General features: G+C 58.0%; 8 protein-coding genes across 13 annotated transcripts; all 8 read right to left on the bottom strand.

Moving 5' to 3' along the window:
* Positions 1–266: 266 nt before the first annotated feature.
* On the bottom strand, positions 267–1,600 carry ABB37_04246 (hypothetical protein; the record flags this gene model as incomplete). Of its 3 annotated transcripts, none has more annotated exons than XM_015801848.1 (1): positions 267–1,600. In XM_015801848.1, the coding sequence occupies exon 1, from the start codon at positions 858–860 to the stop codon at positions 267–269; it is 594 nt and encodes a 197-aa protein (XP_015659249.1). In that variant the 5' UTR covers positions 861–1,600. The 3 variants fall into 3 exon arrangements, with proteins under 3 accessions (XP_015659249.1, XP_015659250.1, XP_015659251.1); XM_015801849.1 differs by having other exon boundaries at positions 267–1,005; XM_015801850.1 differs by having other exon boundaries at positions 267–1,000.
* A 214-nt stretch (positions 1,601–1,814) lies between these two features.
* Positions 1,815–4,623, bottom strand: ABB37_04245 (hypothetical protein; the record flags this gene model as incomplete). The annotated part of the gene is made up of 1 exon (XM_015801847.1): positions 1,815–4,623. Exon 1 carries the CDS (start codon positions 4,440–4,442, stop codon positions 1,815–1,817), a length of 2,628 nt encoding a protein of 875 aa, XP_015659248.1. The 5' UTR covers positions 4,443–4,623.
* Positions 4,624–5,262: 639 nt separating this feature from the next.
* ABB37_04244 (hypothetical protein) lies at positions 5,263–7,710 on the bottom strand (the record flags this gene model as incomplete). The annotated part of the gene is made up of 1 exon (XM_015801846.1): positions 5,263–7,710. The coding sequence occupies exon 1, from the start codon at positions 7,420–7,422 to the stop codon at positions 5,263–5,265; it is 2,160 nt and encodes a 719-aa protein (XP_015659247.1). The 5' UTR covers positions 7,423–7,710.
* A 434-nt stretch (positions 7,711–8,144) lies between these two features.
* On the bottom strand, positions 8,145–8,628 carry ABB37_04243 (putative dynein-light chain-protein; the record flags this gene model as incomplete). 3 transcript variants are annotated; one of them, XM_015801843.1, is made up of 1 exon in its annotated part: positions 8,145–8,628. In XM_015801843.1, the coding sequence occupies exon 1, from the start codon at positions 8,478–8,480 to the stop codon at positions 8,145–8,147; it is 336 nt and encodes a 111-aa protein (XP_015659244.1). In that variant the 5' UTR covers positions 8,481–8,628. The 3 variants fall into 3 exon arrangements, with proteins under 3 accessions (XP_015659244.1, XP_015659245.1, XP_015659246.1); XM_015801844.1 differs by having other exon boundaries at positions 8,145–8,606; XM_015801845.1 differs by having other exon boundaries at positions 8,145–8,566.
* A 567-nt stretch (positions 8,629–9,195) lies between these two features.
* Positions 9,196–12,252, bottom strand: ABB37_04242 (hypothetical protein; the record flags this gene model as incomplete). Of its 2 annotated transcripts, none has more annotated exons than XM_015801841.1 (1): positions 9,196–12,252. In XM_015801841.1, the coding sequence occupies exon 1, from the start codon at positions 12,064–12,066 to the stop codon at positions 9,196–9,198; it is 2,871 nt and encodes a 956-aa protein (XP_015659242.1). In that variant the 5' UTR covers positions 12,067–12,252. The 2 variants fall into 2 exon arrangements, with proteins under 2 accessions (XP_015659242.1, XP_015659243.1); XM_015801842.1 differs by having other exon boundaries at positions 9,196–12,186.
* An 806-nt stretch (positions 12,253–13,058) lies between these two features.
* On the bottom strand, positions 13,059–17,011 carry ABB37_04241 (putative structural maintenance of chromosome (SMC); the record flags this gene model as incomplete). Its single annotated transcript, XM_015801840.1, has 1 exon — positions 13,059–17,011. The coding sequence occupies exon 1, from the start codon at positions 16,692–16,694 to the stop codon at positions 13,059–13,061; it is 3,636 nt and encodes a 1,211-aa protein (XP_015659241.1). The 5' UTR covers positions 16,695–17,011.
* Positions 17,012–18,367: 1,356 nt separating this feature from the next.
* ABB37_04240 (putative protein kinase) lies at positions 18,368–22,615 on the bottom strand (the record flags this gene model as incomplete). The annotated part of the gene is made up of 1 exon (XM_015801839.1): positions 18,368–22,615. The coding sequence occupies exon 1, from the start codon at positions 20,882–20,884 to the stop codon at positions 18,368–18,370; it is 2,517 nt and encodes an 838-aa protein (XP_015659240.1). The 5' UTR covers positions 20,885–22,615.
* A 2,484-nt stretch (positions 22,616–25,099) lies between these two features.
* ABB37_04239 (putative Microtubule-associated protein) lies at positions 25,100–25,867 on the bottom strand (the record flags this gene model as incomplete). Its single annotated transcript, XM_015801838.1, has 1 exon — positions 25,100–25,867. One exon carries the CDS (start codon positions 25,865–25,867, stop codon positions 25,100–25,102), a length of 768 nt encoding a protein of 255 aa, XP_015659239.1.
* Between the last annotated feature and the right edge of the window lie 186 nt (positions 25,868–26,053).

The following is a 26,053-nucleotide window of genomic DNA, read 5'->3' as shown; positions in this document are numbered from 1 at the left end:
GGAGTAGTAAAATGCTTTTTCACTTTCAACGTTTACGTCACACTTACAGTAAATACACACACAAACGCACGAGTGCGACAAACAAGCCAAAAATACACTGGCTGCACCTTTGACTAGAGAAAAGAAAAAAATGCATTTAACTCCTGTTTTTTTTTCTTTTTTTAAGACGCAGCCTTTTCCTCGCAGATGTGGTGCGCCCGTTTCGGCTTTCATCGCTGTACAAAAACAATTTATTATACCAACACTATTTTTACCATTTCCACAAATTACTTCTTCGTGGTGGGGCGAACAGCATCGTCAAACCACGAGTACTCCTTCGAGACATCCGCGAGATCCGCATCCGTCACCTCCACTTCCTTGTCCAGACCCATGACGTCGTGAATGATGCTGGCATCATCCTTACCGCGAAGCTTGCAGCCAAGGCCGATACTCATGAAGTCGAGGAGGCCCTGCACGCCAAACTTCTCGGCAGCAGTCATGGTGAGCAGGTAATGCTTCTGGTGCAAGGGAGAGCACAGGCGCTGGTTGAAAAAATCATTATCCCACTTCTCCGTGACAACGTAGGAGAAGTCGCGGTAAATGCAAGGACGAGTGAGTTCGCTAGCAGCTTTGCCCTCCACGCCGTAATGTGCAGCCCAGCGGATGAGGTGCTCAAGAACAGTCGCTGGGTACTCAAACTCGGGGATTTCGTCACCCTCCACCTGTTTGATGAACGGACAGACGCTCGCCTGTGACTTCGGGACCTCGATGTACTTGCCATCCTCGCAATGCACGATGATGTACAAATCGCGATCCACCTTGAACTCGCCGTTGGGACCCTTCAGCACAACACGGGTATCGAGAACGGGTTCCTCGGTCATTGTTTTCTTGTTGTAAACCTGGAAAATCAGCAAAGAAAAATAGCTGAAGGGTGTTATTTTCTGGCGCGCGAGAATCCAATGTGTTACGCTGCTTGCGAGCGAGGCAAGTGGGCTTCGAAAAAGGAGCTTCTTGTTTAGCTTTTCTGAAATTCAAGCACAGAGGAGAGAGTGTTGGAAAAGGTGGAGTATGAAATGGAGAAGGAGGAAACTGACAGTATGTTAGTTATCACGGAACAAAAATAAACATCGGCGCAAACGGCATTTTAGGAAAGAGCTTTGTGGCGACGAGGTGCTGATTAAACCACGTTCCAATATCATCAACGTGAATGCGTAAGGCGTGCCTCGACATTCTGTGTTTTGCGGGATACCAATTAGTCTGTATTAAATGCTTTCCGCTCTTTTCGATTTAAATGGCTTTGTCCTCTTCTATGAAAAGCACTGATGTGTTGCTCGTTTGCAATTCTTTTGGCCCGCCACGCTGCTTGGCAATGCGGAAGCTTCTTGGTTTACGAGGGAGTGGGGATGGACAAAAACAGCAGCGTGGAGGCGCTGTTGGCCGGTCTTTGGTGCCGCCCCTCGGGATCGCCGGCGCGCCGCCGTGTCGTTTGGGTCTGCCCTTCTTTGGCCGGCGGGTGTGTGTGTGCGCCCTCCTCGGGGGATCACCCGCCGTGCCCATGGGCCGAGGGCCCTGGCCGCCGGGGAGGGGGGGCTCCCTCTCGGCGGAGGGGGGGGACGGGGCTGGCGGAAAGAAGGGGAGGAGGGGGGGGGGGGGGGCGGACGATAACGAGGGGCGGCGGCGACGCCGTGCGCGCGGTGGCGCCCGGGAAGGCGGCGGGCCGGCCCGCTGTGTTCTCAGAACGCGTCTTTTTCTTGTTCTTTCTTTCTGCCGTGCAGAGAATGCAGCTGTGGAAATTGCAAAAGTAAAACACAAGGGGAAGGGAAAGGAGCGGTCTCTCACACGGGAAGGAGGTCGATCGCGACCTCCGCGGACACGCCTGCGGACACCAACGCTGGCGCCGCCCGTGCCACGGACAGATTCTGCTGACTTCCAATCGATTGAAGGAGACGGGCGACCGTGCGCCACACCGCGGTGGTGCGGTCGTCATCTGCGTGGCCGTTGCCCTGCTGTTCTGGCGGTGCGCGGCCGAGCCGCACGAGGTCCATGGTTGAGCTGAGAATGTTCGCTTTCACGAGCACGTCCTGCAGCGCAGTCTGCGCGTCCGCCGGGGCAACGGGCACGCCGCGCCGGCGCTGCACACCGACCGCGTAGTCGATGAGCAGGTGCACCACCTCGTCCATGCGAGTCTGCTGATGGCCGACGCTACTGCCCAACACACGCGTTAGATCGTCGTACATGCTTGCAAGCTCGGGCCTTGTCGCTGGAGTTGGCGGGGGTGCGCCGTCACCGCCACCTCGAACCAGAGGGAAGTAGGCTGCGACGACGGCCGCTGCGAGACACAGCTCCTTTCGCGTGGTGCGACGACTGCCGCCCAACTGACGCAGAATCGCGCTCACCGCATGCAGCTGGTTCTCGTTTGCCGCGGCGATTAACGCAATTAAGTGAACGTAACGGCAGGACTCCGGCGCGTGGGTGGCGCACAGCAGCGCGGTGTCCGCGTCTCGGCGCAGGGCCGCCCAGAGCGCCATCGACTCCCACACATTTGCCTGATCACGCGTGAAGCTTCTGCCGCTCTCGTCGGCTTCCACGTGTGGTGGTGAGGGGGACGCTGCCGCACTCCGTATGGCAGGCGAGCTGGAGAAGAGGCCAACCAGCCGCTTCAGCGCACGAAGACAGCCCGCGTAGTTTGCCGCAGACTCCAACGCGGAGGCCACAGTGTGACTGGAGTTCGGCTGAAGGAAAATTTGGAGGACACCCCAGTGCGTGTACGCGTTCACACACGTGACCGGCATCGCATCATAGAAGAGCATCGCGTCGTGCATGTGGCCTGTCGAGGCAAGGCCGGCCATGGCATGGTTGTACACGGCGGCGTGGCGCACATCGCGCGCATGCAGCAACGCACCGGAAGCAACACACAGCCGTCCCGCTTCTTTTGCTTGGCGTATGAGCTGCTCAACAACCAGCTGAACGTCCTCGTCTTTCACGGACCATGCCATTGATTTCTGGCGTGCGTCACGTTGCTGCTCGAGTGCGGAGGCGGCGAGCAAGTCGAGAGGGTTTCCATAAAAGAAAAGCAGCGTCATCCACGGCTGTTGCGCAAACTGCAGAAGCGCTAGAAGACGACCCGCACTCACCACGTCGTCGTCGTCGTCACCTCGTAATACAGGATACATGTGCGCACCTTCTCTGTCTGCAGGCTTCGCCTCTGCTGCTTCGTTTTCCAGTCCGTGCTCCGCCGCGTCCTTTTCTTCCGCCGTGGAAGAGGAAGGCGACAAACAACGCCGGCGCGCGGCTTTGAGTTCCAACACCACACCGACCACCTCGCGCCAGCGACGCGGCGGGCATGCGGACAAGTACGTGTCCATCACGAGACGCTGCGCCCTGCGTAACGCGTGTGCCTGTCGCGCCTCGATCTTCTCTATTGCAGCTGAGGCTGCTGTAGCGCCGGGGGACATGACAAGCTCACGGACTTGGTTGACCCAGGCAAACAGCTGCGCGCCGTCATCGTCGCGAGCGGCATCCGCACCTCCGCCTTGCTCGTCCTCTCGGTTGCTGCGCGGCGGCGGCGGCGGCGCGGCGCGAAGGCGAAGCTGAACAGCCTCCAGCACCCCTCGCAACCAGTCTTCCGAGTAACCTGAAGAGGAAGACGCGGCGGCGGAGGAAGGGGGAGTGGCGACACCAATCACCCGCTCCATCGGCACGGCCTCTGCCAGGGCCCACGCACGGCGCCACCCATCGCGTCGTTGACGGGCCACACGCTGCAGCACAGCGCGGAACATGCGACCGTCCTCGCCACAGAGGGCGAGCGCCTCGCGGACGTGCCCTGCTCCGGCGAGACTTGCACCACAGTCCACCTGTGCCTCCCACTCGGGTGTGCGAACACGCGCGTCCTTTCCTGCTTGCGGCGGAGCGGCAACAGGCGGTGGTCGGGCCAGTTCATCGAGCAGCAGCAGCGGCAACTCGGGACTGACTTCGGCCAACAGCGGGGAGCGCAAGGGGTACCGGTAATGCCGCGCGGTGAGGGGGATCTCCGCGACTTTCGCCTCCACGAGGCATTGCACCTGCTCTAATAAAAGCTGATGGCGCTCGCTTAGGTTCTGTGAAGGGGAGGAGGAGGGAGAGGAGATCCGCTGTGTGCTCGGCGTGCCGCTGCTGCTGCTGCTGGTGATGCTGCTTCTCACCGATGTCGACCCTTCGTACGTGACAATCTCACTCGCCTGTGCAAGCGACTCCAGGATGTGCTCGAGCAGGTCCGCCTTTTCGTTGGTCGTGCCGTCGCGCAGCAACGCCCAACGCGCTTCTCGCAGTACGGCAAGACCGTCCGCGCGCAGCCGCTCCCCGCGGTGCACCGTCAGGTGTGTCTGTGCAACGTTGTCGTAGAGACGCCGGCGCGACGCGAGCGTCGAGGGTGGACCTTTGCGGGAGACATACGCACGCAACGCCTGCAACCACGTGGCGGACATGGGAAGAACGCTGTTTTCTTTTTTCTGTTCTTCTTCCAATCGCTCGTCGCCACGACGGTGCCACGAACGGGCCAATCTCTTCGTGGAATGCAGAACAAAAAAAAGAAGGTTGCGGGGGAGGGAAGAGATGCGCCAAAGCGACAGCCCTGTTTTTTAAATTATTCTTCCTCTTTCTTTTGCTTTCCGTTTGTGGCACGAACAACGCAGTTAAACATCGCACAACAACATTAGAGATAGCGAGGGAGAGGGAGAGGTGGACGAAGTGTGCGGCTGATACACCCATTCTGTGTGGTTGAGGGCACAGTGCGGATCAGCACGAGGCAGTTTCAGTATTATTACTAGTATTATTACAACTTCCCTTCGCATTGACTGTTGCCTCTCGCTGGTCCTCAATCGTTCCATTACGTGTCTTACCGCTGGAAACCTTCTCTTCGCTGTCCCTTGCTGTGTGACTCGATGCGTCTCGGGTTGCCAGCCCGCTTTCAGAAGGAAAAAAGAGGAAATATTATTCCTTTCCGCCTATTTCAAACCACGACGACCACCACCATACGACACCTTCATGTTTTCATGTTTGTGGGGAAGCGTTGACAAACGAATAAGCGCCGCCAAAAGCGCTCGGTGCGTGCGATAGCAAAAACAAACAAAAAATATTGAGGCGAATATGAGCAGAAAAGCCAATGAAAGTAATATACTACTACTACTACTACTCCTTTTAGTAATACATCAATGAAAACCATCTACACTAAATCATCCGCTGACACGAAGATAAGAGGAAAACAAAAAGAGCGGCGTTTCCTTTTTTAAGGTCTGCTTTTACAGCTCACACCGCACGCATCACCTTCGTCTTGAGGCGGTGCACGCGCACCTCGGCGAGCTCGGCCGTCGTGTACCGCGGAGCCATCTCGCCCTCCACCATCGCCTGCCCGCTCGCCGCCGCCTGCCGCAACAACGCGTCGACCTCAGCTGCCGTGGCCCAGCGAGTCTCTTCGTGCCGGAAGCAGTCCCGCGTGCGGCGCAGTTCGTACTGTCCGGCATGCGGCCACGACGCCGCAGACGGCGGCAGTCGCACCCACCACCCATCGCCCACGTGGCGGCCGACGCGCAGATCCGCGTAGAGGTCGAACTCGTACGGCGTGCCATCCGCGCGGAAGCCGTGCGCGATGAGCGTCGAGGCGGCGCTCGCAGGTGCCGCCTGTTTGTGGTGCTCAACACGCTCTGCTGTTTGCGTCCACGCCGGCACCTCGTCGTCACCGTTGTCGTTGTTTTCATCATCGGCGCCGCTATCAAAGATTAACTCCACCACTGCGGCGCCGCGTTTGTTGTAGCGCGTGCAGAAGTCGTTGCCCCGGCCACAGTACGACGTATCCGCATCCACAATCGTCAGTCCGCCAGGCTGGCGCACGACGGCTGGGGTGTCGCCCACCGGCTGATGGCCTGCGCAGACGGTGTGAATGCCAGACTCGACCAAATACGCCGCAACGGGGAGGCAGATGTGATGAGGGCCGTCGCGCTGCATGACGGTGCCTACCGCGATGGAGTGCGGCGCCACGACACGCGGGTAGACGTACGTGCGCAGCGCTTCGCCGCACAGACCCGTGCCGTGAATCCACTCCCAAAAGGCGGCGTCCTTAAAGCTCGACAGAGCCGCCAGCCACTCCAGCGCTGACCTCCGCTTTGCTGTTGGTATTGGCGACGTGAGACACAACAAAGATGAAGACGAAGAGGATGATGATGATGATGATGACGACAAAGATGAAGAGCGCTTCGTTGCGTCTTCCTCCTCTTTTCCTTCCTTTGCTGCCACGGCAGCCGCGACGGGTTGGGGCTGCACCTCCGGCAGCCACCACTCTCCCGCCCGCAGCTGCGTCGCGTACGTCGTCGCCGCCAGGCTCGGGACGAAGCCGGCGTTTTGTCCGTTCACGCCGCCGTGCACGAAGAGGATGCCGTCCAGCACCACCGTTAAGACGCCTAGCCGGATATATTCGTAGTAGACTCCGCCGGGTTGCGCCGCCGTGAAGAACGACTCCGCCACCTCGCTGTCGGTCACCTCGACCGGTGTGTCACGCGGCCCTGACGCACCGGTCGCATCGCGGAGGCGTCGCAGTTCCTCGAGCTCGCGGCGGCGGTGGGCGTACGCGTTGGAGCAGCCCAACTTGTGCTTGAGCGTCCACTGAAGAAAGGAGACGGGGTCGGCCACAAGCTTTTCGCCGGCGCTTGCGTCCGATGGGCCCGTTGCAGCGCCACCAGCGCGCCTGCGCAGCCGCAAATAATCGCGGTAGCGCAGCTGCTCCGTCATCCCTGCGGCGGTCTTCGCCGTCTTCGACAGCGACGGAAGCGCGAAGCAGCTCCTCTCCGCTGCGTTCGCCTCCATGCCCGCGACACCGAGTGCCATACGTGGGTACATCACCATCTTGTTCAGGTCTCGGTTCCCCAACAGCAGGTGCACGCGGGCCGGGTAGCGGCGCTTGAAGTCCAACAAGACGTGGCCGAGCGTTAGGTCAGCGCCGTGATCGAAGGCGTCGCCGCCGAACACGAAGTGGGAGTTTCTGTCCTGGAAGGTAAGTCGGTAGCGGGAGACGTCGATGAGGTGGCTGTACGTCGGGTCGCAACGATCGTCCGGTGCGTCTGCGGCGCACGCGGGCGTGGGACTCGGAGTCGCCACACCGCCTTCTGGCGAGGGCTGGGACGAGGAGGATGGAGACGCCGGTGCGGACGGGGCCAACGTGCTCGCGTGCCGGGGTACGTGCGGACTCTGCAGCGGTGCCCATCGTGCGGCGACGCTGCCGCTTGAATCGGCCCTCTGCGTACCGCAAGAAGAGTTACCGTTCAGCGGAGTATCTGCGCGAGTGGGCGAACTCACTTCCTCCCACTTGACCACGCGTGAGATGCAGACGTAACGCTGGAAGTAGGAGAAGTCACCTTCGACGTCGGTGACGTAGCCAATGCGGCGCCGCAGTGCACCGCTGAGGCGAAACATCATAAAAGGAAAAATAATAAAGAAATATGAGAAGCAACGCTGCCGTCTTTGCTCCTTTACGCGAGCGCGGCAGCAACAACAGAAAATTAAATGTTTTGGCTTTGAGAATATGAAACACTCCTGTGAAGTGCAACGTTGGACAGACGGAGAATAGATAATAATAAAATGGGAAGTGAGTGGAGTGGAGAGGGGGGGGGGGGAAGGACGAGGCCGGACGGTCAACGAGAACAGGCGAGGAAAAGGAAATGCGGAATCAAAGGGGCGTGTACGTGTGCACGACAAGAATAAGCTTTTAATAGAGTGAACGAAGCCAAGAGGGAGAGAGGGAGTGAGGGGGAGGAGGTGGTGATGAGTGAATGATGATGGTTATAGAAAGCAGCATTGATATAGAGATATACTCCTTTTCAGAGCCGAGTCCCCAATAATGCGTACGCTCTCTTTGATGTACTCACTCTGCCCACAGATGCTTCGTTCCGTGGATTCGGCATGCCCCGTCGCCTTTGTCATTCTGTTGCTTGTCGTGATCCAGTTTTTCTTCTTCGTTGTTTTCTTCGGTGTTTTAAAGCAACAACAGGAGGAAAGAGGAAGGCGAGTCGACAGTACCAGGGAAGCTGCCGCATGAACGCCCAGCAGCGCACTAGCTCGCCGCTGTCCCGGCGTGCAGTTCTTTTCCCTCTCCCTTTCCCCTTTCATCATCGCATGAGAGACACCACGCAGCAGGAGATCTACACAGTGATGCCGTACACCGTCACGATGCAGTACATGGCGCTGTTCTCACTCTTGTGCACGTAGCACGCGTCGCTCGTCGGGTTCCACGAGCAGGAGGATATGGCGTGCACGCCCGCGCCGTTCTTCTGCAGGATGGACACCAGGGCGATGTACTTGCGAGGCAGCTTCGCCTCCTGCGTCAACCGCTGCACCACCTGGTCCGAGATGGACGAGACGAGGGCGGCGATTTTGGTGTGCTGGTAACGCGCCTCGCGGCTAAAGAGGCGGCTGACGACGTCCTCGCAGATGACGGCGGCGTCGTCGGACAATGTGAGTCGGTCGTCCGCTGCCATTTTTGTTTTTTGTTTTCTACTGTACAAGTTTTTTCTTTGGTATTTGCGTATTGGCGCTGTTCAGAATTCGTGTATTCGAATATGCTGAGTTCGTTTCAAAAGAGAGAACAGAGAACAGGCGTTTCTAATGGATGCGCACACGAGCCCTGTGCGAGAGAAGTAGGAAGGTACATGAGATGGTCTTACATGCAGGGAAGAGACTGCTACCCACAAGCCAACAAGAATACCAACAACTGGGGCTCCGCAGAGCTTCCCGTGCGTGTTCTCTTGCTCGTAGCTGTCTCAACTATCGGCCGATACAGGTTTCATTTGCCCGTCAGCAACGGGCCCCTCCTCCATACACACACATACGATCATGCCCATAGAGATGTGCACTCCTCTTCTTTTTTTGACTGTACAGTCCTTTTCTGCATCGAAACGCGGAAGCCGTGCGAAGTAAGCAGCAGCAGCGACAACAACACCAACCGCCGTCACAACATGCGGGTCTAAGGCAAATATATATCTATGTGTAAAAAGGAAAAATAGCATCGTGTGTCTGTGTGGAGCCGCCCCCGCCCCTCCCCCTACAGCACTCTGGCTTTGACGTCAACACACCGATACCACCACCACCACGAACGAAAACGATAACGGACCTTTAAAGAAAAAGGTGTAAGAAAAAACAAGATAGCAGAGGCAATGCATACACTGACAGAGAGCTGGCTTTTGAGCTCCGCTATCACAGCATCTTCGCCGCGACAAGGCGATCAATGCAACCCTGCACGTAGCTCTCCCGCCGGGGATCGAGGTGCATGGCGGTTTGGTAGTTCTGCAGCGCCTCCTGCGGCCGCTTCAGACACACCATACACTCTGCGAGGGCCATGTGAATCGCCGCCTCGCCGGGACACTGGACCAGCAACGCCTTCAGCTCCGCCAGCGCCTCTTTCGGTCGGTCCAGCCGCAGCAGCACGTCGGTGCGCTGTCGGCGGGCGGTGAGGTTGTTCGGGTGGCGCTGCAGAGACTCCGAATAGAGCCGCAGCGCGCACTCCAGGTTCGCCGCGACGTTGTTTTGGCGGTGGTAGGTCAGCGCAAATCGGTTCATGATGGCAGGCGTCGGGTTGATCTTCACGGCTTCCTTGTAGTACCCGCGGGCCTGGATCACCTGCTCCTCTCGAATAAACCGCTCCCCCAGTCCAGCGTACGCGATGTACAGCGTGTTGTCCACCGCCAGCGCGGTCTTAAAGGCCTTCTCCGCCTCCGCCTTGTTGTCCTGCCCGAGCAACTCGTAGCCGTACAAAGCGTGGGCGTAGGCCAGATTCGGCGCGAGCTGCACTGCGCGCTTCAGCATGACCAGCGCGTCTCGCGGGTCCTTCACCAGGCTATACGCATTCGCCACCACGCACAGCGTCGTCGGGTGGAAAGGCTCCGCATCCGTCAGGCACTGCGCCAGGCTCCCCAGCGCGCTCTCGCTCTTCAGGTGCCACAGGGCGGTGCTGTAGTAGATCAGCGCGGGGTCCGTCAGCTCCCACGGAGCGACGCGCAGGAGGCGGTCGAAGGTGTCCGCGCTCGCCTGGACGTCGCCATTGTGGAACTGCGCGAGGGCGAGCTGACGCAGCAGCAAGGGCGAGACGGCGAGGGAGACACCCGCGACGGAGTGGACACGACCGCACTCCACCGGTGGCGGGCCCTCGTGCGACTGCGTTGGAGGCGCAGTGCGGGGGAGACCGGCGGGGCGCGCGGTGTCGCTCGCACTGCTGCTCGTACCGGAAATGGACGATGCGGTCGCCGGTGACTGCGCCTGCAGCTGCTGTTGAAGCAGCAGCTTTTGCAGGGCGTCGACGGCCTCGGGACAGCGGTAGGTCGTGGTCAGGAAGATCGCACGGAGAAAGGGCTGGAGGTGCTGCTGGACAACGCGGCGCTGCGTGGGGGTGAGCGGGGGTGCATCCAGTGTGAAGGCGGCCGGCGCCGGCGTCGTGGCACCGCAATGGCGGTGCCGTCGCGCTGTTGTTGGACTTCCGCTACTTGTGGGGCTGCCCGGCGATGCTGGCGGTCGAGCTGCACCGCCTCTACCTCTGTGGCCGGCGGTGTGGAGGGACCCGGTGCGCGCCACGGCCGCGCGCTTCTTCTCCGTCTCCTCCGCCTCGTCCACGTCCTCCGCGTCGTCACCCCCTCGCCGCTCCTCGGCGTGCGCAGCATCGCGACCGCGTCGCTGCGGTGGTCGTTGAGAATCTGCGTTTGCGTCTTCGTTCGCGTCGTCCTCCTCCTCCCCGCCCTCACCATTCGCTCGCCCGCCATCCGCCATCGCGTCGTCGCCGTCGTTTTCCTCGGCCAGCGGCTCCTTCACCGCCAGCAGCTCCTGCGCAGTCGCGACGGATGGCCAGGCGAGGCGCACGTACTCCCGAAACGCATCGATCCGCGTCGGGTGTCCGCTGAAGGCGCGACGTAGATAGTCCAACGCGAAGGGCGGCCGCTGACGGTGCTTCTCACACAGGCCCAGCCAGTACAGCACCTGCGAGACGCGTGCCTCGGAGGCAAACGCGTAGGAGTGCAGCTGCCGCTCCACACTCGTGCCGCTGCTCGACGGAGGTGACGACGACGACTGCTGCTGTTGCTGCTGTTTGCGCAGCGCGGCGGCCGCCGCATCCAACTGGTACTTCACGTACAACAGCTGCGACAGCACCTTCACACCGTCCTCGTAATGCTGCGTGCGGTAACAACACACGCCGAGCAGGTACTGGCAATCCCACTGCGCCTTTAAATCGACCGTTTCGTAGCTCAGGTCGACCACCTCGCCATGGGCAAGCGCGTTGAGGAGCGCGGTGGTGCTGGGGCCGTGGGCCGGCGCCGTGCTGTTCCACGTCCGGCGCGCATCCAACGGCAGGGCTGCCCCGTCCACGGCGGTAAAGCCGACGCCACCACCACCCCAACCACCGCCAACCCCACCGGTGCCAGGACGGCCATGCACAGCAGCCGTCCGCGGCCGCGTCACGTGCACCTCAAAAAACGGATAGTGATGATGGAGGAGGCGGTAGGCCGTGCCGACACCCCCGCTCAGCAGGTAGCAGTGCGCCAGCAGGTGTAGATGACCGTAGGAGGCGTCGAGGTTCATGAGTCGCTGGGCGAGCTCGATGGCGTCGTGGTAAAGGTAGCCGGCGAGGCTCTCGTGCACGGCAGCGGTGAGACTGCGGAGAAGCTCTGCGGAGGCGGTGGGAAACGGTGCGGCCGACGTGGGCTCCGTTGGCGCTTGTGATGGGGGTCGGGTGGTCGCGGCAGCAGGGTCGACGTGCGCCGTTGACGTCGGCGCCGTGGTGACGCGTGCCGTAGCATTCCTGTTGCTGTTGCTGGGCGCGCTGCTCCCCCCCGTCCCCGCGACGTTCGGCGCCGGTCCGCTGTGCCCGCCGCTGAAGGTGAAGAGCGGGTTCATGGTGCGCAGGTTCGTCGGTGCGCGCTGCTGCGGGGAGGGGCGAGGACGAGCGGGGTTTGAGGTGCCAACCCCACCAGCCGCACCACCGGTGCGGAATGGGCCACCAGAAGCTCGTCCGTGCGGCTGCGAGAACGTGGGAGACGACGACATCATCGACGGCGGCGGCGGTGGAGGAGTCGCGGACATCGTAACGCAGCGAGAGAAGAGAAGAAACAATAGTAATAATAAAAACACAGGAGAGTACAGCTCGCCGGTAGAGCTTCTTCTTTCTTTGGTGCCGTATCGAAAGGTATTAAAAGTGCTCCTTTTGAGATCCCAAGTGGAGGGGAGCGAAAAAGGAGCAAAAAACAAAAAAGAATCAACGTTGATTCTCACGACACGCCAAATCCGGTGGGTTGCGCAGGAAGGCATCCGATGAATAGGGAGGGAGGGGGAAGGCAGTGGGAGAGCGGCGTGAGAGGGTGGAGCGGCCTCGCCGGGTTCGATCGAGCACCGAGAGAGGGAGAGAGCGAGAGGGAGCCACAACAACACAAAACGAAACCACAAAAACTGATCTAAAACGAAATCAGTCGGGATATCCGCGCCGAGTCCGCACGCGCGTCGAGGCAGCGATCCACCGCGCAGTAGGTGGTGGCTGTCCACTGCCAAAAAAGGGCGTTCGCCGTGGAAGCAGCGGTGCTTCTCTGGCCGTCTTTCATCGCGCAGCAGTACGCACGGCTTCTTTGCCAGGAAATCATAACAGCACCAAAGAAAGAAATATCACTGCCGAGCCGATCACACAGAGCCTCGATGCTGCGATCGATCTATAGCGACACGTAGCGCACCCAAGAAGGGAAAGAAAGCAAGAAAAACGTATACGCGCACGAGAAACAAAGAGGTAAAAGACGGAGCTGAAAAAGGAGAGGGAGGAGAGAGTCAGTCAACGGAGACATAAACAAAGGACTTCAAAAAAACAAACAAACAAGAAAAACCGGCTCCACTGCGAGAGAGCACCGGAGAATACAATGGACAGAAATGGGCAAAAGCAAATAAAAAGAGCGAAGTCCTGGTCAAGTAGCTGAGAACGCGAAGGAGGAGGCAACAGGGCAGGGATGCTTTGCGTTGTTGGAGAGCTGCGCTTCCTCCGTGTTTTCGATTCTCTCTCTCTCCCCCCACTCCCCCTTCTCCGCCTCTAGCGCTTACACAGGCGAAGCCACCGTTGCTCCTCCTGCCGTGGCCGCGGCAGCATTTGCCGCTGCTGTGTCGTTACCGTCTCCACCCTCGTTGCCATCCTTGTCGTGCTGACGTGGCTGCTGCGCCACCTTGTGCTCAATGCGTGCCACCTCCGAGTAGCCCTGCGTGTTGCGCACGTGGTACAACACGTTCGCGTTGCTGAACATGCCGTCCTTCAATGACACGAGCAGGAACTGGGAATGAGGGAAGTAGAGCTGCAGCATGCGACCAATGTTCTGCGTGTGGCTCGGGTCGAGCGCGGCGTCCACCTCGTCTAAGATGTACAGCGGGGCGGGGCGTACTCGCAGGATGGCGAGGATGAGGCACAGCGCAAGAAGCGAGCGCTGGCCTCCGCTCAGCTCCGACAGCGACTCCTTCGCCTTCCCGTTGAAGGAGACACGAACGCCCAGACCGGTCAGGTGACCCGCCGCATCGCGCTCCTCCTGCAGCTGTGCGGCGGACCCGGGCAAGCACGTCGCAAAAAGCTTCCCGAAGATGGCGCTGACTACGCTGACCATGCGATCCAGCGCCCCCCACTTCTTGGATTCGATCTCGTGAATGCAGCGCTGAATCGCCTCCTTATCCTCGCTGAGGGCCGTGCGCTGCTTCGCCAGCTCCTCGTACTCTCGGCGACGCTCCTCGTACAAGATGGCGGACTTCTGCGAAAGCTTCGACGAGACGACCGCGGCACGCGCCTCAATCTCGCGTAGGTCCTGCAAGATGGCCGCGGTGCGCGCGGTGTCGTCGAAGTCGTAGGGTCCACCAGGTTTATTGAGCTGATCTTGCTCCTCAAGCAGCCACGCGTGTCGGTGCTCGGCATCGTGCACGCGCTTCCGCAGGTCCTCTAGCGTCTTCGTCTGCTCTCGCAGCTCCACCTCGCTGTTCTTCACGACATTGTCCAAGGTAGCCTTCCGCTCCGCCAATCGCGTGAGCTCCTCCTGCGCTTCTTCGATCTCCCTTTCAATCCGCTGACGTTGGTCTTCGGTGTGCTTGTAGCGCGCCTGCACATCGGCCAGCTGCTGCTTCACCTCGTCCATCTGCGCCGCGAGCTTTAGCTTTTGACTCTGCTGCTGGGCTAACTCCTCCTGCGCCTCTATTGTTTTGCGCGACAGGTCCGCCGCCTGCTGCTCGGTGTCCGCCTCCAAACGCTCGAACTCCGCTGCATCGCGCTCCTCCTCGGCCGTCAGCCGCAGCACCGATGCCTCCGCCGCGGCGAGTTGCTCCTCCATGTCACGTCGGGCCGCGCTGAGGTCGGTGGTCTGCGCCTGCGTGGCGAGCTTTTTCTGTCGTTCCAGCAGCACCGCCACGCTCGCCTGCGCCTCGGTGCACATCGCGGTCGCCGCGTCAAGCTGCTCGCTAGCTTCGTTCAACGCTCCCTGCACGGTGGAGGCCGCCACCGTGTAGCGCTGCTTCGCCAGCTCCGCTGCCTCCTCCGCGGACTTGTACGTGAGGATGTCTTGCTGATGCTGTCGCAGAATGTCACGCAGATCCGCGTACTCGGCCTCCAACGTGCGGGTTCGCTGCTGCAGCGCCTTCAGCGGCTCCCTTAGCGCGGCGTAGGTGCGGAGCTCCGCGAAGGTGTCGCGGAGTTGACGTGTCGAGCCGCCGGTCATCAGCCCGTTCGGCTCCGCCGTCTCGCCGTCGAGCGTGACGGCCTTCACTTTGATTGCCGGCGTGTAGGCGAGTTCCTGGGCGAGGCGGAGGCTCGAGCAGACGAGAAAGCCGCCAAAGACGAAGTCTGCCAACTCGCTCAACGATGGGGAGGAGACGTGCACGAGGTCCCGCGCGCGTTGCACCCACTCCCCCTGCTGCGCCGCGAGCAGCTCAGCCGCCTGCAGCTTCGCCGCATCTATGAAGAAGCGCGGCCTCTGCAGTTTGTTCAGCGCGAGGAAGGAGGTGCGCTGCCGCAGCCCGCCGTGTATGATCGCCTCCGCCACCCGGTCGTCCTCCACGACGACACGTAGAAGCTGGTTCTGCGCTCCGACCATGAGGCCTAAAGAGTGTTTCGCGTCCCGTGGTACGATCAGTTCGCCGACGCGGCCCAGCACCCTCTCCTCCGTGCCGGGCGGACACGCATATCTGTTGTAGTCGAGGTCAAAGCTGCGCGTGTTGTTCGTCATCTGCCGCTGGAAGTTGTCGTACTCCGCCTGATACTCCCGCTTCCGCTCTGCCATCTCGTTTTCCAATGCTTCTTTCCGCTGCTGCTTCGGTGCCAGCGGGGCGTACCTCGACCGGGCCGCCTCCAACGCGGTGTTTGCCTTGTCGAGTTCACGCTGCAGGTGCTCGACGCGACTGCGCTGCTCGACCTGCTGCGCCTCAGCCCGCCTTTGCTGCTTTGTCAGCTCGCCCACGCGCTCGGTCATACGGCGCACCTGCGACTGCTGTTCAATGAGCTGTAGGTCCACCTGCTGTCGCTCCTCGGCGAGTGAGACGCCGGCGGACCCGGCCTGGACGCCGGATTGCAGCAGCTTCAGACTCCGTTTCAAGTTGACGCACGTGGCTTTGCTTTCCTTCATCTGTTCGAGCAGCTCCTCGTGACGCTGACGGCGCGCGGCGAAGGCGGCCTGGCCGCTGCTCTGCTTCTCCTGCTCCTTGCGCAGGTTCTTCAGCTGCGCCTCCAGCTGCTTGAGCGAGGCGACGCAGTTCTCGAACTGCGCCTCGTAGCGGCCGTGCACCTTCTTTAACTCGTCCTCCTCCTCGCGAAGGGACACGGCGGCCTCGCTCGGGGCACCGAGGGAGTCTTGCAGCTGCATCTGCCGACGTGTGAGGTTCTCCTCTTGTCGGGGCAAGGCTTGCAGCTGCGTCTTGGCGCCCTGCACGTCCTGCCGGCGCGTCGCCGTCGTCGTCTCGACCTCCGCGAGCTGCGTGCGGTGCGTGTGGTACTCCAGCGCGATGCGGAAGCGCTGCTTCTCCTCCATCTTCTCGCGCTTTTCCAGGAAGCGGTGGTACTCCTCCTGGTCCGCCTTCATCGTCTCCAAGAGCGGCCGAATTTGTACTTCGATGTTCGTGTCGATCTCCTCCATTTTACGCTCCTTATTTCGAATGAGGGTCTCCGCGGTGCGACGGCGGTGGTCAAACGCCTTCGTGCCGACGGCCTCCTCGATTAAGGACAGGATATCCTGCGAACGCATGCCGATCAGCTTATGGACGGTGCCTTGCAGAATCATGAAATGCGGGTTGTCGACGTTGAGGCTGATGCTCTCGAAGAAGCGCTTCACCTTGCTTTGCAGGGAGACGGTGTTGTTGAAGAAGAACTGTTGGCGACCACCGAGTTTGATCTGGCGGCCGATCGTGATGGTCGGGTACTCGTCACAGCTGTAGCCCGGCGGGGCCGTCGCGGCGTCGTCGTTCACGAACTCGATCGTGACCCGCGCCGCGTGCACGCCGGTCGTGCCGGCGCGGAAGATGAGCTCCCGCGGGTCCTCGGCCCGCACCCGCTTCAGGTTTGTAATGCCCATGACGAAGCAGATCGCGTCGAAGATGTTTGACTTGCCGCTGCCGTTGAGCCCGGTGATAGCGTTGAAGTGCGGGCTCAGGTCCGCGAGCTCCTTGCGGTGGGCATACGACTTAAAGCCGTCGATGACGATCGACTTGACGCGCATCGCAAACAACTCAACAATGGGTGGTGTATATATCTACGTCAGATTGATCTCAATCAACGCGTTGTCTTTTCTATTTCTGTATGTAATCCTGGCAAGTGGTACGTGCAGCCTTCCCGTAATTGTTTTATTCTTAATCCGTCATGGAGCGCAGATGGCGGTTAGCGGTGGAGGAGAGAATTTCTACTCTCTCGTACAGGAGGATCTAAAGCGATGCGTTATCGCGTTCTTCGGTGCGTGTGTGCGTGTAGAAAGAAGTAAAAGTAACCTAATAAAAAAAAGTCTGGTTTATGGAATGTGACGTTTTCGTGTTGACCGCTGCGGCACCATCAAGAGGCGTTCACATGCGAAAGACAATGCGAGAGAGAGAGTGTGTGTGTGTGTGTGCCGTGGCGGGAGGGAACGGCAGCAGAAGAAGAGGCGAAGGGAGGGAAAGAAAAGAGGGCGAAAACAATTCGACGCACCTTCTTCATTTCTTTTTTGTTTTTCTAAATTGTTGTTGGTTTGTTTGTTTCTGCGATAAAGTTTGCGCGACTCGAAGCGGCGTGGAGCGCACACGAATGGGTAAGCTGAATAGCGGCAGCAGCAGCGGCAGCAGCAAACCGAAACAAGCAGCTTGCGCTCCCTCCTATTTAAAAAAGGGGATTAGGAAAGTCAGCGATGATGACGTGCAGGTACGGAGCCCGCCACACGTCATCGAGGCAGGACAGCGACAAAGGGGCGGGAACCAAAACATCGACGATTGAGGCCATTCGCGCAACGGCGCAGATGAGCGGGCATTTTACCTCTTTCCCTTCCTACTCCAACCCCTGCCTGATTTGTGAGAGAGAAACTTGTTGTTTGGCTTTCCTCTTTTTGCGCTATGATTCTACGTGGTATTAGTAAGTGGACTCGCTGCACCGGGGAAAGAGACGATGAATGAAATGCATAAGAATGAAAGAAGAAAAGAACAAAAGAAAAGAAATCAAATCAAAACAACACACCTCTACGTGTTTTGCATGTATATGTATATATATATATATATTTATTACTTGCACGGTGGCACCTGTTCCATCCCGCTCACACACGCACAGATGCAACGTTCAACAAGAAAGAAAGAAAGAAAGCAGCACCGGCCTTTTTCACAACGTGCGCCGGCGCGTGCACGTCAATCACCAAACCAATCAAGACACACAAAATGACCTTAAGAGAGGAGCAAACGAACGAGGAAGAGGAAGACGCAAAAGCGAATAAAACCAAGATGATGCTCTGACACACACACACACACACACACACACACGGCCAAACGAGAGAAAAATGCAGCAAGTCCGCATCCATCGTTGTATTTCAAAAGAACGCTGATTCTGCCATTTTCGTTGTAGAATGATAATACTAATAATGAAAATAATAAAAGCATCTATTTCGAAGCAATTCCACCAACAAATGGGTGATTTAGAATGGCCACCGACGGCCCTTTCACTGACGGCGCAGGGAGAAGAACAAGAAAAGAGGCGTGCGCTTCACCACCCACAACACCACCGGCGTCTCCACTCTGCGTAGCGTCACTTTGTTGCACAGTGACCAAGGACACCCAACAACAGAAAGAATTATACATAAATACCAACACAACCCACAACCCGCGAACCGCGCGCGCGCCATCGATTACTCGTTCCTTTTTCTTTCGTTCTTTCCTTCCTTTACCTTTGCGGGGCGTCCGTGATGCTGTCGCGACGCGACGAGCCGCACTCGGTGACCTTGGCAAAGAACGGGTGCTGCAAGAGCGCCGTCGCCGTCAGCCGCAGCTTCGGATTCCGCTCAAAGCACTTCTCCAGCAAGTCCATCAGCTCTGCATCCACGTCGGACGGAATCTCCGTCGGCAGGCCGGTCGAGTTCGCGATCTTGTACACGGCGGCCCACATCGAGTTACACTCCGGCCACGGCGGCTTGCCCGTCAGCATCTCCACAATGGTGCATCCCAAGGACCAAATATCGCTCTTCATGCCGTAGCCGCCCGCCTCGCACTTGATCACCTCCGGCGCCATCCAGTACGGCGTGCCTACCATCGTGGAGCAGCCGTGCGTAGCGCTGCACACGTCATCGATCGACTTACTGCAGCCGAAGTCGGCCAGCTTCACGATGCCGTCGACGGACACGAGCACGTTGTCGCCCTTGATGTCGCGGTGCACGATGCCGCAGTCATGCAGGTACTTCACCCCGGTGGCCATCTGATACGCCCATTGCCGCATCGTCTCGAGTGGGATGGACTTGAACTTGTTGACGAAGCTTGTCAGCGTGCCGCCGCTCACGTACTCCATGAAGATGTTCAGCGTGTTCTTCGTCCTGTCCTCGAGGCTGCCGTAGTACTGGACGCAGTTTGGGTGATGCAGCCGCTTCATTAGCGCGATCTCGTTCCGCAGCTTCTCCATCTCCTCCTCGCTCTCGACGTTGCCGAGTTCGATGACTTTGCAGCATACGGTGCGTCCGTTGCGCAACAAGGCCGTGTACACCGCGCCGAAGCTGCCCTTGCCGATGGTCTTGAGCGGCGTCCACCCCTCCAACTCGCTGTCTTCCAGCAGTACCTGCGGCGCGTTCAAGGCGAGGGTGAGCGGGGACATCAACGAGTCGGACCCGGCCGTCGCGCCGTGGATACTTCCGCTGCTCGCCATGTTTGTGTAGGTGCTGTTATTCTTGTTGCGGGAGGTGTTGTGCGCCGTTGGACTCGCCCCATCCGTCACGTTCGCGGGAACTATGCTGTTGCGGTGCGAAAAGTCCATCGACGCCTGCGCGGCCGGTTCGGTGATGCGGCGGAGCTGCTCCGAATCGAGCGGCTTCAGCACCGCCGCCGCGGCCTCGTCCGTCAGACCCGGTATGACGGCGTGCTTCGCCGGGATTGGGTTGCCGTTGGCGTCGACCGCCGCCCCGCTTTCTCCACCCGCCCCGCCGCGGCCTTCGTCGTCGTCGACGGCGTCAGCAGCATCGTCGTCGTCGACCCCCGAGAGCTGAATCGCCTTGTGCCGGGTGGAGTTGTCATCGACGTGCTCGCCGTTGCAGAACATCCCCGCAATCCAGTCCCCGTTCGCCAGCCACTCGCAGCCGTCGCCGTGCTTCACGCCGTCCTTGAACATGCCGATGTAGCGGGAGCCGTCGGACCACATGTAGGTGCCGCGGCCGTTCGGCTTGCCGTTCGCGAACTCGCCCTCGTAGACGTCGCCATCGTCGTTCGTCTGTACGCCGCGGCCTTCCTTCTCGTTTCGGTTGAACTCGCCCTGGTACACGACGTTCGCGGCCACCTCAATCAACTTGCCGGGGCCGTGCCGCATCCCCGCGAGCCACTCCCCCTCGTAGATGTTTCCGCCGGCGTAAACCATCCTGCCGTAGCCCTGACGCATGTCGGCCACCCACTCCCCGGTGTACAGCCCCGTTGTGTCCTTCATCTCGCCGTAGCCCTCCATGCGCCCCTTCGCGTATTCGCCCTTGTAGTAGTCGCCGTCGGCCCACGTGTAGGCGCCCTTGCCGTGCATCATGCCGTCTAACCACTCCCCTTCGTACGTGTCGCCCGTATGCCACGTCGCCTTGCCGTAGCCGGCCATCTCTCCGTTCTCATCCACCGTGCCGACGTAGTAACCCTCATCGAAGTCGAGCTGCTCCACCCCGGGCAGCAGACGCACCCCGCAGTAGTCCAGCGGTTCGTTGGCGCTATTCCCCATCCCGCTGTCGGCGCCGCCGAAGTCGTCCACGTCATCATCCACGTCGCCCGCATCGTTGCGAGCCGCACTCGCGCGCGGGTGCGAGTTGCCGTTGCGGAGGAGGTGATCATCGTCGGCATCGACGCCGTTGGGGTCGATCATGTGGGATGGGCCGGACAGTGGTTGTGCTGGCGCAGCGGGTGCTGATGCGACGCTGCTGATGCTGATGGCTCGAATGACAGCCCCGGCATCGTTGCGGGAGTTGCTGTTGGGGGAAACCACCGCCGCCGCCGCCGCTGCTGCTGCGCCAGTTGGGCTGCTGAGGTGCTTCTTGTCGTTGGGGGACAGAGACCGCAGGGAGTTCTCCTGCATTTGCTGCATTTGCTGTTGCTGCTGCTGCTGTTGTTTGAGGGCATCGGTGAAGGCACTTGCGGGGTTGTCGGCCGCCGCAGAGGTGGTAATTTGAATGCCAGGGGGTGCGACGGCGGAGGCGCCACCACCGCCTTTATAATACGAACGTGTCGACATGCGTGTGCGTGTGTGTGCGTGTGGACACGACAGCGGCTGAAATCCAACACGAGACGCAACCTTGGATATTCTTTTCCTTTGCTGCTGGCGTTGCTGCGTGGTCTGCGTGGCGCACAGCGGCCAACGCTTGGCGCAGCGAGGCAAGTGTGAGTAAAACGAAGAACCAAAGAGGAACAAAGCAAATCCCACCGCCACCACCACTCAGCCAAAGAGCGCGTGAGAGAGGAAGAGAGAGAGACGGACTGAAGCCGACGCGACGGCTGGAAAGAAAAATAAAATATAGATAACAATCAGCAGAAAAGGTAGACCAAAAGACGACAAAGAACGAACGGGGGAACGGGGCAAGAAGACGAGGAAGAGGAAGAGACTCCACAGACGCGTTTCGTTGGAGAGGGGAGGAGGGGAGACGGCACAGTAATAGCAATAGTAGCACTAGGAGTAAATGATAATGTCAAGGAACAACAAGAAGGATACAGACAAGACACACAAGACACACAAACTCGCACAGACGGGCTGTGTGAGTGAGAGACGAGAGAAAGAAATATAAAAGAAGAGGAAGAAGACTCGGAGAAGGTGGCGTGTCGCTGTTTGAAAGTGCTTTCTGCAAGAGGAAACGTTAGAGGCGTCTTTAAATAAGAAAGAAGGAAAGAGATTCAAAAACGGAAAACAAAACTGACGGGAAAAGAATATCGACTGTTTCGTTAGAAGCGAAGTTCTTTATGGAAGGTAAACACACGCAACAAATAAGAAGAGCAAAAAACAAAAACAAACAATAGCAGCGCGATGGCGCTAGAGGAGAAAGAAAAATATGAAATAAAACGGAGGACAATGAACGCGTCAACGACCGCGCGACAGCGGCACCCGCAACGAAACGACGAAGCCGGCACGAACGGGGCTCTCCGGTTCACCCTCTTCTCTAACAAGGGGAGGGGTGGTGGTGGCTCCCTTTGGAGTGCGCGTTAAAAGAAAGCGACGCAGCACCGAAGAAGCAGCGCCGACGCCGTCAGCGAAGTAGAAGGCCGGCAACAACAGAAAGAACGCAACGAAGGGGGAAAAAAAACGGAAGATGAGGAAGGAGAGAAAACGACAGGAAAATGAGCTCTTACGCAAGACGGAGCGGATCGGAAGAACTCTCTCTTCTTCTTACTATTATTAAGCTTGCTGTAGTCCCTCTCAATGAAAGCATCGCATGCAGGTGAGGGAGGGGGAAGCCGCACGATAAAAAAACAACAACAACAACGAAGAACGACGCGGCGCGTCGTACAGGAGGAAGTGACCGATTTGCAAATATCGAGGTGCAACAACAGCAACGACAAGAGTGACAACAGAGGAACAAAAAAAAAAGGAATAGCTGATTTCTCTTTGTGTAGGGGTGGGTGGCAAGTGGTGCGAGGGATGCGGAGGGGCTGAATCGTGTAGAGGTATACGAAACGACCGCGTCGAGCAAACGCAAACGTAAAAGGAAAAAGAGAGATCAACAATAAAAGAAAAGATATATATGCAACGCAAATATATGCACCCGAGCACCCGTGCCGTTTCTGTGTTAATCGTTGTTTTTTTTAAAGTGAATTGACGGAAGCGTGTGTCTGTGTGGTGGGTGACACCCATAAAAAGGGATAATAATAATAATAATAATACGTCGGTCTGAACGGGGACGTTGGCGAGGAAGGACAGGAGCAAAAACAAAACAGATAACGAGAAGAAAAACGAGAAGGCTGCTTGTGTGGCGCTGAGGAAATGCGGTGGTGGAGGGATGCGACCGAAGGTGGGAGAGGAAGACGTATATGGAGAGAGAGAGGAGGGGGGGATTGATGCGGGGAAGACACCGGACAGAGTCACACACGTGCGTACCAACACACAGCGTGTACGGAAAGCCGATGCCCGCTCGGGGGACGTGTGCCAGATACCTGGTTCACACACACATACACACATACAAACATTCAAAGGAAATAAATTGGCCAACCTGAATAGCCCTAGAAAGAACGGCGGCGAAGCGGCCACAACGGCATCTTCGTGTTCCTCCCAAGGATGGAAACAGAACAAGAGCCCACGCGCATCACAACGGCGGAGTTCCCGCCATTTCCACAGCTGTTTAGGCGTAAACGTGCGCGAGTAAACTGCAAATCATATTTTTTATTTTTGAATGAATTAAAGAAAGAAAAAAAGTAATCAACAACGGCAGAAAAGAAGAGAGGAGATGACTCTCTTTCGATGTGTTTTTCTTCTTCTTTATATATATATATACACACACACACACATAGAAAGGTTCTTTGGTTTGTATGAAGTCCAAAGAAGGAACAACAGAAAAGAAACGTTCACTTCCTCAACGCCATGGCGCGCGTGACGTGCATTTGAAGGCCGACAGCAACAGCGGCAACAACGAAGGTATATTTAAAAAAAAAATGATGATAATTCGTACAGGAGTTTACGTGATACAAACGAGAACAATAATAAAACTTTAGAAAGGAAAACAAATCCCCGTAGAGGAGACGCTGAAGCCGTTCGCCGCCTTCCTCCTCTCCTCAAACACAAAATGCAGAAGGGCACGTCATCGCGCCCTGTCATACAAGTGTGAAGCTAACGCTAACGCACACACACACACACACATACATACATACATACATAATCGAAGGTATCTTTAAAAAGGAAAAAGGGAGTGGAGTAAGGTCAATGCGAGGTATATCGTATATATCCCACAGGGCGGTTTTTCGCGCGAAGGAGGAAAAACCCAGAAACGACCACCACCACCAACCTTTGGAGCCATACCGAAACAGAAATACGAACAATACAAAAGAAAAGAGAACAAAGAACACACAGTTCGCCATGAACCGTAAAGAAGAAGAGAACAAGAGACAACAACCAGAAAAGAGCAAAAAAAACATCTGCTCTTCATCGATCGTCTCGATTCCCGTTCAAATAGGAATCGTGTGCGCCGTCGAGGTTGGCCACTTTCGCGCCAACAGCGCACAAGGCGAGAAGAAAAGCGAGAAAAGGGAGGAGGGAGGGATAGAAAAGGAAATAGAAAGAGGTAACAGGAAGAGGATAAGCAAATAAAGAAGTATATATATACATATATATACATGTGTAAGGGAAATAATAATAATAATAAAACAGTACAATATGCGAGGAACTCGAATGTCGGAAGAGGAACAAGAAAAAAGAAAAGAAAAAGAAATGTGTTACAGGAGTGATGGAAGAGAACAAATAACACACAGAGAGGAAGGGAAGAGGCAAGAAACGTGAAGAAGCATTTCCGCCGCGATACAGGTGAAAAGGCAAAAAAAAGAGAGAAATCAGCAATTATAACAATAAAGGAACATGGAGAGGCGAAGATAAAGCACGTAGAGGCCATGTGTAGGTGTATGTGCGTGTGCGCACGACACATACCATGAATTACAATGCGGCAGCGGTGAGCATCATAGGACAGCCACAACAGCCGAAATGCAGCAGAATCGAACGACGAAAACCTCGTACATGCGAGAGGCACCGATCAGCACGTAGGTGGCCCGCTAAACATCCTCCTTCCGTTCTTCTTCATTGCTGAGAGGTTGGCTCGTGGTCTAGGAAACAACACACACACACACACACACGCCCACCTCACCAAAAGTATATTCCCGTGTTTTCTCTGAGAAATGACTATGAAAAATGGGACCTGCCAATAACGGAGGACACGCAACAACAAACAAACCCCAGAAAACACACAAAACAAGGGGAAGGGCGGAGATAATAATAATAATAATAATAAAAGCGCCCATCGGTGTGACCTCAGCCGTTCGCCGATGATGGGGTCCCCGTCTGTGGCAGCGTCGAACGCCGATTGGTGCCGCAGCACGAGTGCGCGGGTGGGAGGAGAGGCAACAAAACGGCAACGAGAGAAAGGGAGGGAGGGAGAGCGAAAGCCGCGGCGGAGAACCACAAGAAAGCCTTCACGAGAGACCGAAATAACAAAAAAAAGGGAAAAGAAAAGAAAACCAGAACACCCGCAAAGTAGAAGAATAACAAGAGTGGACGTCTCACTTGCGCTTTGTGATAACGATCACGAAGCGCAAAGAAAGAAAGAAGAAGACAAACATCCAGCGAAACAGTCCATCCCCATGCGCTGCACACGGAAGCAATTTCTCATTTTTTTAAAATAATTAATTAAGCGTCGTTTCTGTTGTTTTGTCGTTTAACGAACTGGCGCCTCCGTTTTCCCTGGTCCTTACTGTCGCCTCCTCACGAGTAGGCAGCCTGGCTTGTGCTCACGTACATGCTGGGGTCCATGTGACGCACCGTCGCGACCGGACGGGTGTAGGCCGGACGCGCAGGTGCCGGCGCCGGGGCCACGTAGTTCGACTGCGCCGTCGTCGTGTAGAAGTTCGGGTCGACGTGGTGGACGCAGCCCTGCGGCCGCCGCGGTGTTGGCGCCGGGGGCGGCAGGTTGCCGTAGGGACGGTAGTTCTGCTTGTACTCCGTTTCGTAGTTCACCTTCGGCCGTGGACGCGACGGCGCTGGTGCCGCCTTCTTCGCGGGCTTCTCCGCCGCCTCCGCCGGCTTCGTCGCAGGTTTCTCGTCAGCCGGCTTCGGGGCCTGAAGGGCCGACGGTGCAGAAGGTGTGGCACCGCTGCGGACGGATGCGCGCGGCGTGGCCGGCACGGATGAGCGCACGGACGGCGGCACCGACGACCTCCGCGGCGTCGCCTGCTTTGCCTGCGGCGGAATCTTCAGCGGCGGCACAGGCTCCTTCTTCTCCTCGTCCTGCGGCGCCTGCTCCGGGCGACAGTAATCCTTCCTGTAGGTGCTGTCATAGGCTGTCGGGTCTGCCGGCGCACGACGCATGCGCGGAGTCTGCGACGGCGGCTTCTCTTGCTCCTTCGTGGCCTCCGGCGCGCGCGGTGTCGTGCCCTTGCCGGGCACCACCTCCGTCGGTCGGTTCTCGTACGCCTCCGTGTCGTAGGGCTTATAGTCCTCGCCGTACGTGGACTTGTACATCGCCGGATCCATCGGCGCCCGAAGCGATGTCGGCGCCGGCACCTCCTCCGGTACGTCTTTCGCCACCGGATCATTAGCGTCCGACTTCCCTGTCTCTTCGTTGTCCGGTGGGGTCTCCTTCGCCGGCTTCAAAGGAGAATTGGTTCCCGTCTCCGTTGGCGGCGCAGCACACTCGTCTTCCCTCTCTGACTGCTGACG

This window comes from Leptomonas pyrrhocoris (assembly GCF_001293395.1).
Source record: "Leptomonas pyrrhocoris isolate H10 chromosome Unknown, whole genome shotgun sequence".
In the NCBI taxonomy this organism is placed as follows: domain Eukaryota; phylum Euglenozoa; class Kinetoplastea; order Trypanosomatida; family Trypanosomatidae; genus Leptomonas; species Leptomonas pyrrhocoris.
The sequence above is the reverse complement of the archived record's forward strand: the minus strand, read 5'-3'. Positions and strand labels throughout refer to the sequence as shown.